This window comes from Juglans regia, unplaced genomic scaffold (genome assembly GCF_001411555.2).
Source record: "Juglans regia cultivar Chandler unplaced genomic scaffold, Walnut 2.0 Scaffold_753, whole genome shotgun sequence".
NCBI lineage: Eukaryota > Viridiplantae > Streptophyta > Magnoliopsida > Fagales > Juglandaceae > Juglans > Juglans regia.
In genome coordinates, this window is record NW_023362437.1 from 2,699 (window position 1) to 14,019 (window position 11,321).

Sequence of the window (11,321 nt, forward strand, 5' to 3'; positions counted from 1 at the left end):
TTGAAGGATGAAGATGGCATCTAGTATGAAAAATATTCTCACTCTTCTGCTCTATATCATCCATCTTAATTTTTGTATTGAGTGCATGCCTAGTAACAAGAGAATCACCATACTCTTCATTCTCATACCCATTTTCAACACTAAACTCAGGACGCCTCCTATCTCTCCTGCCATGAAGATTTCTAATTACCACATCTTGATGATCCATCCTATCCCTCACTTCACCCAACACTAAGTTCAACTTCTCAAACTGTTGTTGCATGACTTGCAACACAAAGGATGTGTTATCTACCATCTCCTTTTGTGATGAGTCACTCCTATGAGACATCATAATGTGCTGCACAAAAAGAATGTTAGTGAAAAACCTCACACACTCCCTTACGTGTTTACACTCGAATAATGGCACTCCACTCGTGTTTCACTCTTAATGGCTTTTTCCCGATAATAGTCTCACACTCTCTTGCCTTTTACCTCAATAGTTTTCCCGCTCAAGTTCTTTAAGAACTAGTTGAACTAAATCAAGACAATACAACCTTGTATTATTCCAACCAGTAATAATAAAACAAGGAATGAATAAAATGACACGAGACTCAAGGAATTTATACGAGGGAAATAGTAATTATAATACAAGATACCAACTAGAAAGATGTATTAAGCTCCTATGATAAGGTTTAATCAACAAATTTCTTTCTTTCTCTTTGTTGTAACCACGTAGCAACTTTGAATATGCTACCTTCTCTTTTCTTCATCTTCTTTCTTTTTTTTTTTTTTCTCAAATTTTCTTTTCTTTTCTTTTCCTTTCCTTTCTTTTCTTTTCTTTTCTTTTCCTTTCCTTTCTTTTCTTTTCTTTTCTTTTCTTTTCTTTTCCTTTCTTTTCTTTTCTCTAATTCATCCACAAACAACAATATTCAATTGTGAAAACCAACCAATTGAATTCAAACACACAAGCATGGACAATGAAGTAGAAGAGAATCAATGGAACGACACTCCAAGCAATTGACAGACTTAGAGATATAGGAAACCCTAGAATATTGAAACCCTAGGTGATGCAAATTTCAGCCAAACCCAAAATCCTAAGAATTTCGACAGCCTACTTTTTGTTTCTATTTTTTTTTTTTGGCAAGCCTAGAACAATGAAGCCCTAGAATTAAATTTGAGGATGCTAGAATTAAAAGATAGAATCAGACCTGATTGGAAACCTTGCTCTGAATACCAAATGATATGAACCCGCGGGAAAGGAATCCCTTGAACCCACAATCAATTTGAAAACTCCCCAAGGAAGCCAAAATCAAGTCAAGGATGGAGAATCTAGACTCGATGAGAACTCGTTTCAAGAACCTAGATTATATTAAAATCTAGACCCGTTGAAGAACCCGTCTCAAGAACCCAGATTACAAAGGAAGAACGCCACAAAGGTTGTGATTTACCTTTGATAAGTTCAAAAGTTCAATTAAGAACAAGAGGAGATAAAACTCAACTCACAACGAATAAATTCATCAAATTTCATAAACTTCATAAACTGATTAAAATGAGGCTACATAGAGTATTTAAAGGAAAACCTAATGAAATCCTAGCCAAAATAAACCCCCATCTTCCAAAAGTACCCCTGGATGAACAGTGCCGCGGCTACAGTGCCGAGCTACAGTAACTCGGCTACAGTAACCCTAATCCTAGTTCAATAAAATAATAACTTTCCCAACATGCCCTTGCATAAGCCCCCTTAAGTGCTTCCCATAATAAACTCAATTATTCTAAACAAATAAAATAAGTTCTTTAAATGAATTAAATAAGTTGAAACCCTTCAAGAGCCCAAGCCTTTAAGTCTGGTCGTTGCCATCTTCCATAGCTGATCAAATGAATTAAAACTAGATCTTCATCCTTCAAGCCCCATCTTGAATGTTGGGCTCTTGCTAAACTTGTCCCAAGTGGATTGCATCAATCATTGCATTGTCTCCTTGATCTTCTTGGTCCATCTGGAAGTTGTAAATGATCTTTAAGACTAGGCTCATCTTGGTTCCCATCATTCCCCCTCTCCTCAAGAGGATTCGACCTCGAATCTCCACCTGGATCAAAGGGAAAATGGTTAGTAACATTGAAAATAGTAGAAACATGATACTTACCTGGAAGATCCATTAGACATGCATTTTCAATAATTTGTTCAAGAATTTGGAATAGTCCATCCAAACTACTCCTATCATCAATTGGTAAAGACTTTAAATCTGAAGGAGGAAATGGATTAAGTATACAAACAATTTCAATTGGTGAAAATTTAGTAGTAGCATGAACACTCCAATTATATGTAAACTCAATGATTGGCAAACAATACTCCCACAAATGTTCATGAAGCACATCTAAAGTCTTCTCCAAACCAAAATGACCACTCCAATATGCACACTCAATGAATGGCAAATGATACTCCCGCAAACGTTCATGCAACAAGTCTGAAATCTTATATTCACCAGAATGACCACTACAATTATATGCAAACTCAATGAAACACAAATGATACTCCCTCAAACGTTCATGCAACACGTCAATGTATGACAAATGATACTCCCACAAATGTTCATGCAATACATTAATGAATGACAAATGATACTTCAACAAACGTTCGTGCAACACGTCTTTGAATGGCAAATGATATTCCCACAAACATTCATACAACACAACAAACGTTTTCCTTACACCAAGGTTACCCAACAAACCAGCATGTCCATCACAGACAAGCAACATACGCATAAAACTAGTAGGCACACAAAATCTATTCATTCTAAACAAGTACCAATCAAGTTTATAGAACTTACTAAAAGATGCTTTCTCACATGTTCCATACACACTAGCCAAGTCATCATCATTAGCATGCAATTCCTTATCATATTCAAGTCTCTATAATTTTGCATCCAAAATGAAGACAAGGACATACCTTCTTGCTAAAGCATCAACCACAAAATTTTTCATACCTTGTGTGTATTTGAATACATGAGGAAAAGTCTCAATACAATCCTCCCGCTTAGCAAGCATTCTAGTCAACAACTTATCTTGTCCCTTTAAGTGTGTCAATGACTCATGTTTTTTCCAAGAAAGGTCGGTTAGGAATTGTCGCATCTGGCACAAAATCAATGTAGTGCCCTATCTCCCTAATAGATGGCAATCCACTAAATACACCACTTGAAAACACGACCTCATATCCCTGCAACAAAGAGACAACAATACTAGGCAAACATACGTCAAGTTCGTTAGGATTAAGACTCGCCTTAGCATAAAAACTCACTTTTCTCTTTGTTTTTCTCTCACTTTCTTCACACTCTCTTTTCTTTCCACTCTCTTTTTCTTTTTCACTCTCTTTTTCCCTTTTTCACTCTCTTTTTCCCTTTCACACTCTTTTTTCTTTTCACTCTCTTTTTTTCTGTCACTCTCTTTTTCTTCATCTTTTTTTGTACTCTCGACCTCATAATTATTTTTCAACTCATTCTCTCTTTTACTTGAGGTCTTAGTCTCACCCTCTTCTTTTTCTCTCTCATTTTTCTCTCTTTCTCCATTTCGGTCTCACTATTTCTTTTCTTCTCAATCTCACATTCACTCTTGCTTTTCAGCTCAATCTCACTTTCACTTTCACTCTTGCTTTTCAGCTCATTCTCACTTTCACTCTTCCTTGTTTGCTCAATCTCCTTTTCACTTTTTCTTTTTTGATCACTCTCACTTTTACTCTTTCTTTTTTTATCACTCTCATTTTCACTCTTTCTGTTTTGAGTAACCTCACATTTCAGCTTCAATTGATCCCCATGGACCTGTGTTGGAGTTAAAGGAGCAAGTTTGATTGTTTTTCCATCTTTTTCAAAACTGTACATGTTCCTTAACCCATCATGGATCACCTTCCTATCATACTGCCATGGCTTCCCCAACAAAATATGACTAGCATGCATAGGCACTACATCACAAAGCACCATATCCTGGTATTTCCCAATTGAAAAAGAAACTAGCACTTGCTTATTTACCCTAACCTCCCCACAATCACTCAACCAGTGCAACATGTATGGTCTAGGGTGTTTCAAGGTACGTAAATTCAATTTCTCAACTAAAGTAGTGCTAGCCAAATTAATACAACTCCTCAAATCAATGATCATACTACATACCTTGTTGTTGATGTGGCATCTAGTATGAAAAATATTCTCACTCTTCTGCTCTATATCATCCATCTTAATTTTTGTATTGAGTGCATGCCTAGTAACAAGAGAATCACCATACTCTTCATTCTCATACCCATTTTCAACACTAAACTCGGGACGCCTCCTATCTCTCCTGCCATGAAGATTTCTAATTACCACATCTTGATGATCCATCCTATCCCTCACTTCACCCAATACTAAGTTCAACTTCTCAAACTGTTGTTGCATGACTTGCAACACAAAGGATGTGTTATCTACCATCTCCTTTGGTGATGAGTCACTCCTATGAGACATCATAATGTGCTGCACAAAAAGAATGTTAGTGAAAAACCTCACACACTCCCTTACGTGTTTACACTCAAATAATGACACTCCACTCGTGTGTAACTCTGAATTGGCTTTTTACTCGATAATAATCTCACACTCTCTTGCCTTTTACCTCAAGAGTTTTCCCACTCAAGTTCATTAAGAACTAGTTGAACTAAATCAAGACAATACAACCTTGTATTATCCCAACTAGTAATTAGATCCAGGAAACAAGAACAAGAGAAACATGAAGGAATAAAAATGACACGAGAATCAATGAAGTTATACGAATGAAAGACTAACAATAAGACAATATACCAACTTGAGTGATGTATGCAGCAGCCCCTTTGATCATAAGGTTTAATCAACAAATTTCTTTCTTTCTCTTTGTTGTAACTATGTAGCAACTTTGAATATGCTACCTTCTCTTTTCTTCATCCCCTTCTTTTTTTTTTCGTTTTTTTTTTTTTTCGAATTTTCTTTTCTTTTCTTTTCCTTTCCTTTCTTTTCTTTTCTTTTCTTTTCCTTTCTTTTCTTTTCTCTAATTCATCCACAAACAGCAATAGTCAGTTGTGAAAACCAACCAATTGAATTCAAACACACAAGCATGGACAATGAAGTAGAAGAGAATCAATGGAACGACACTCCAAGCAATTGACAGACTTAGAGATATAGGAAACCCTAGAATATTGAAACCCTAGGTGATGCAAATTTCAGCCAAACCCAAAATCCTAAGAATTTCGACAGCCTACTTTTTGTTTCTATTTTTTTTTTTTGGCAAGCCTAGAACAATGAAGCCCTAGAATTAAATTTGAGGATGCTAGAATTAAAAGATAGAATCAGACCTGATTGGAAACCTTGCTCTGAATACCAAATGATATGAACCCGCGGGAAAGGAATCCCTTGAACCCACAATCAATTTGAAAACTCCTCAAGAAAGCCAAAATCAAGTCAAGGATGGAGAATCTAGACCCGATGAGAACTCGTTTCAAGAACCTAGATTATATTAAAATCTAGACCCGTTGAAGAACCCATCTCAAGAACCCAGATTACAAAGGAAGAACGCCACAAAGGTTGTGATTTACCTTTGATAAGTTCAAAAGTTCAATTAAGAACAAGAGGAGATAAAATTCAACTCACAATGAATAAATTCATCAAATTTCATAAACTTCATAAACTGATTAAAATGAGGCTACATAGAGTATTTAAAGGAAAACCTAATGAAACCCTAGCCAAAATAAACCCCCATCTTCTAAAAGTACCCCTGGATGAATAGTGCCGCGGCTACAGTGCCGAGCTACAGTAACTCGGCTACAGTAACCCTAACCAGTTCATCCAGTAAGACTTGGCTCATCTTGGTTCCCATCAACTTAAAAACATAATATAAATACAACGAGAAATCCGGTAAATTTAAAACAAGAGAACTAATATTTAAAATAATCTTTAACTAAAAACAATAAACTAAATACAGGGTATTATATCCTCTCCCCCTTAAAAAAATTTTGTCCTTGAAATTTGCTTAGCTAACTGCTGCTACTTCCAATGGGTTAATCACGCTTCTGCTGCGCACTCTGTATTGAGTTGAATTCGAGCCTACATTGCATTGTGTTGGTTCTTCCCACGTGCCGCGAAATCAGTCCTCTGAGGTAGGTTGGGGTTCACGCTTCCATCTGGTTGCTTTGGACAATCTCTGACGAGGTGGCTATGCTTCCCACATCGAAAACACCATCCAGCTCTCCTTCTGCAATCCCCAAAGTGTACTACGTTGCATGACTTGCAGGAGTTATTCCGTTGATTGTCCTGCACCTGACTCTGTCCTAGGTTGTTCACTAACTTCATCCTCTTCCATGGTCCTTGATTCTCGTTCGAGGGAAACCCCAATGGCGTCAGCCCCTTCCTCTGCTCTTGAAGTTCAACACTTCTCTTGAAGCTTCGCTCGACTATTGTGACCTTATCTACTAATTCTGAGAAGTTTTGGATCTGAAGGGCCACCACTCGCTCATAAATCTAGTTATTTAGTCCCTCCTTAAATTTTCGGGTCGTCTTCTCCTCATCGGGTATCAGATATAAGGCAAAGCATGATAGTTCAATATATCTGGCCGCATACTAGTGCACTGTCATAGTACCCTGTACTAAGTCGGCAAAGTCCTTGGCCCTAGCGTCCCGAATCGATCTTGGGAAGAAACTGTCAAAGCAAATCTGCTTGAAGTGGGGCCAGCTAACCACCCCCCTCCTACCTGCTTCCCTGATGGTTCTCTCTGATATCCACCATCGTTTAGCCTCACCAGTCAGCTGAAAGGTGGAGTACAATACTTTCTGTTTGTCAGTACAATTCAAGACACAGAGTACCTCCTCAATGTCCTGGATCCAATCCTCAGCTAAGGTGGGGTCGCCATGACCATCAAAAGTGGGAGGGTGCATCTAATTGAACTTCTCTATGGTGCATCCGTCCTCTTCATTGCCTACATTCAAGCCCCCAAGACTTCGAACACAACGTCAAGCAACCATCCTGGAAGACTCATCTTTGGTTAAACCTTTCAAAGGAAGAAAATAATAAAGTAATAACTGCGCGAAAAAATATAACTACCAATTAATCTATAAATCACAAATCGGTAATCTATTTCCTTAAGTCCGCAAAATTCTAAACCCCATTTCAAAATTATTTCCTAAAGTCCATTTAATTTCAACACCTAATATATCAGAGTCTACGAAACTTCAAACCTGGCTTTTAATCAAGCTTATGTCAACTTCAAAATCTAAATCTTAGATCATATCTAAATCATGTCCTACATCCTACAGAATAAGCTTACCAGATCTAAAACCTGAAATGTTATAAAAATCATTTCTTAAAATTTGAAAAATCTAATCCTCAAATCCCATCAAAATCAATCGTAAGGTTTTTAGAAGCTCAAACTTAAATATCCACATGATCATTCTTAAAGTCCTCAAGTTCCCACACTGAAATTTTTACATCTTATGAACCCACAGAAATCTAAACCTCCAATGTTTATAGTATGCAGAATTCAAACCTGTCTCTGATACCAACTGTAATGCCCTAGTCTTTTAGGGATCGAAGAGTTACTTCCTATAACTTAAAAACTCACAATTCATCAATATATTTATAGACTCCAAAATATAAAATCATCAGAATACTACAAAATCCCTTAATAAAATCCGTCACTTCTTAGAAATCTTCTATGAGTAATCAACTATGCTTAAATAATCATCTCACCGATGCTCCATAATCTTGATTCTTAGCTGGACTATTCAAAATCATCTGAAAAATATATGGAGATAAAGGGTGAGTTATCAACAACTCAGTAAGCATATGACATATACTAGTGTGTAAACATGAGCATTTTCACAGAGTTCTGAATGCAGAAATAAAACATTTCAGTATCAGTATGCAAATCTCAAAAATATATTATCAAAAAATCAGAGCGACTTTTCAAACATTTCATATTTAGAAACCAACTTTTCGTATTCAAAGACTCATTGGGCACAACATGACTGAACATTTTCATCTTATCATAACATATCAGAACAGAGACCATGTTTAACCCCTATGGTAGGGTTGTTCATCCTGCGGAAAGTCAAGCAAAACATAAATCACCAAGAATATCAAAGGTCACTATTATCACCCATGACAGGGCTAGAGGTCACTATTATATCCCTTGACAGGGCCAAAGGTCACTATTATATCCCATGACAGGGCCACATATCAAAGCAAAATAGAATCAGAATCACAATATCAGAACCAGAATCAGAGTTAGAATAGAATCATAAAGTCATGCCAAAGGTTTTTCAGATGCCACATCATATCAAAGCAGAATACTGAAATTCGGATCATTTCACATTTTCCAAAACGGATTCAGAATATCTTCACTTCACGTGCAAAAATTATCAATTTTCATATTCGCTCATATTTTTCTGAGTTCAACAACAAAATGTCAAAAATAAGCTCATGTCTACACCAGTCATAACATAAAATACTTTCTTCTTAAACAGAATCTCATGAATAATGCAGAACAAATAACTGAGGTAGTTCAAATTTCTTTTCATAACCAAATATGTATATTTTCCAAAAAAAATCAACCTCAGCTCATTTTATTTTAATGCAAATTGTAGCATAGGAACCCCGCTTACCTGGACTTCTTAGCTTTATTCAGAAATTCTCTACAACAGTAATGCACAATTGTCACTTGTCACCTATAAAAATTCATGTAACTTAAATAAATCGCCAGTGAACAAAAAAAAAAATCTCATATTACACCAGAAGTACCTATTTTAATTCCTGAATACTTAAAATCTCTTAACTCTAGATGCCATCACTTTCTAATTTCATCAATATCCACTTAAACGAATTCATACTGAAGAGAGTAATGAATAAATATTATGATAAATGAATACCGGTGTTTTTAAAATACTAAAGTACCCATAACGTATTATAGATTAATAGAATAATATGGCTACTTAAAATCCCATAAAATAAGGCCAACTTAAAAATGAGTTCAATTGAAAACTACGTTCAAAACTTCAATTAAGAACAAGAGGAGTAAAACTCAACTCACAATGAATAAATTCATCAAATTTCATAAACTTCTGAAAATGAGGCTACAAAGAGTATTTAAAAACAAAACCTAATTAAAACCCTAGCTAAACTAAAGTCCTTTTTACCCAAAATGCCCCTGGATAAACAGTGACGCGGCTACAGTAACCTCTTGAAACCCTAGTTCAATAAAATAATAACTTTCCCAACATGTCCTTGCATAGACCCCCTTAAGTCCTTCCCGTAAGAAAACCAATTGTTCTAAACTAATAAAATAAATTATTTAAATGATTTAAATAAGTTGAAAGCCTTCAAATCCCAAAGCCTTTAAGTCATGTTGTTGCCATTTCCATAGCTTATCAAATGAATCAAAGCTGAATCTTTATCATTTAAGCCCTTGAACTTGTATTTGGCCCATTTGAAACTTGCAACATATCTTTAAGACTAGGCCCACCTTGGTTCCCATCATTCCCCCTCTCCTCAAAAGGATTCGACCTCGAATCTCCACCTAGATCAAAGGAAAAGAGGTTAGTAACATTGAAAATAACATAAACATGATACATATGGAAGATCTATTTTATATGCATTTTCATTAATTTTCTCAAGAATTTGAAAATGTTGATTCAAGCTACTCCTATCATTAACAAGCAAAAACATCAAAGTTAAAGGAGTAAGTGGATTAAAGCCATAAACAATTTCAAATGGAGAATGAGAAATAGTAGTATGGAAGGTTTTATATTCACACTCTAATAAGGGCAAATGATACTCCCGGAAACATCCATGTAACAATTCAATGAATGGCAAATGATACTACAACAAACATTCATGAAACAAACCTAAATCTTTCCTTACACCAAAATGACCACTCCAATTATATACAAACTCAATGAATGGCAAGTAATACTTCTACAAATGTTCATGCAACACGTTAATGAATGACAAATGATACTTCCACAAACATTTAAGCGATACGTCAACGAATGGCAAATGGTACTCCCACAAACGTTCATGCAACACATCAATGAATGAAAAATGATACTTCCACAAACGTCCATGCAACACGTCATTGAATGACAAATGATATTCCCAAAAGTGTTCATGCAACACAACAAAAGTCTTCCTTACATCAAGGTTACCCAACAAACCACCATGTCCATCACACACAAGCAACCTACGCATAAAACTAGTAGGCCCACAAAATCTATTCTTTCTAAAGAAGTACCAATCTAGTTTATAGAACTTACCGAATGATGCTTTCTCACATGTTCCATACACACTATACATGTTCCTTAACTCATCATGGATCACCTTCCTATCATACTACCATAGCTTCGCCAACAAAATATGATCAGCATGAATAGGCACTACATCACAAAGGACCATATCCTGGTATTTTCCAATTGAAAAATAAACTAACACTTGCTTATTTACCCTAACCTCCCCACAATCACTCAACCACTGCAACATGTATGGTCTAGGGTGTTTCAAGGTACGTAAATTCAATTTCTCAACTAAAGTAGTGCTAGCCAAATTAATACAACTCCTCAAATCAATGATCATACTACATACCTTGTTGTTGATGTGGCATCTAGTATGAAAAATGTTCTCACTCTGCTGCTCTGTATCATCCATCTTAATTTGTGTATTGAGCGCACGCCTAGTAACAAGAGCATCACCATACTCTTCTTTCTCATACCCATTTTTAACACTAGACTCACGTCGCCTCCTATCTCTCCCACCTTGCAGATTTCTAATCACTGCTTCTTGATTATCCATACTATCTCTCACTTCACCCAACACCAAGTTCAACCGCTCAAACTGTTGTTGCATGGCTTGCAACACAAATGATGAGTTATCTGCAACACACTTCCTTACGTGTTTATACTCGAGTAATGACACTCCACTCGTGTTTCACTCTTAATTGGCTTTTTCCCGATAATAGTCTCACACTCTCTTGCCTTTTACCTCAATAGTTTTCTCGCTCAAGTTCTTTAAGAACTAGTTGAACTAAATCAAGACAATACAACCTTGTATTATTCCAACCAATAACATAGATCCAAGAAACAATGAAGGAATAAAATGAAATGAGACTCAAGGAAATTATACGAGGGAAAGAGTAATTATAAAAGAAGATACCAAGTAGAAAGATGTATTCAACTCCTATGATGATAAAAGCTCAATCAACAAATACTTTCTTTCTTTGTTGTAACTATGTAGCAACTTTGAATACGCCACCTTCTCTTTTCTTCTTCTTCTTCTTTCTGTTTTTTTTTTTTTTTTTTAATTTTTTTTTTTTTTTT

The 11,321-nt window shown here is 35.9% G+C and overlaps 1 protein-coding gene across 1 annotated transcript; it reads right to left on the reverse strand.

The window, feature by feature from the left end:
- Positions 1-6,065: 6,065 nt before the first annotated feature.
- LOC118346319 lies at positions 6,066-6,893 on the reverse strand. The gene is made up of 2 exons (XM_035687219.1): positions 6,606-6,893; positions 6,066-6,452 (listed from the first exon to the last, which is right to left on the reverse strand). The coding sequence occupies exons 1-2, from the start codon at positions 6,891-6,893 to the stop codon at positions 6,066-6,068; spliced, it is 675 nt and encodes a 224-aa protein (XP_035543112.1).
- Between the last annotated feature and the right edge of the window lie 4,428 nt (positions 6,894-11,321).

What these genes read in the sequence shown, in the direction of transcription:
- LOC118346319 (XM_035687219.1), bottom strand. Translation starts at nt 6,893, where the DNA reads ATGCACCCTCCCACTTTTGATGGTCATGGCGACCCCACCTTAGCTGAG. An exon ending in CCAAGGACTTTGCCGACTTA is followed by an intron (nt 6,453 to 6,605) that starts GTACAGGGTACT and finishes GTGGCCCTTCAG; the next exon opens with ATCCAAAACTTCTCAGAATT.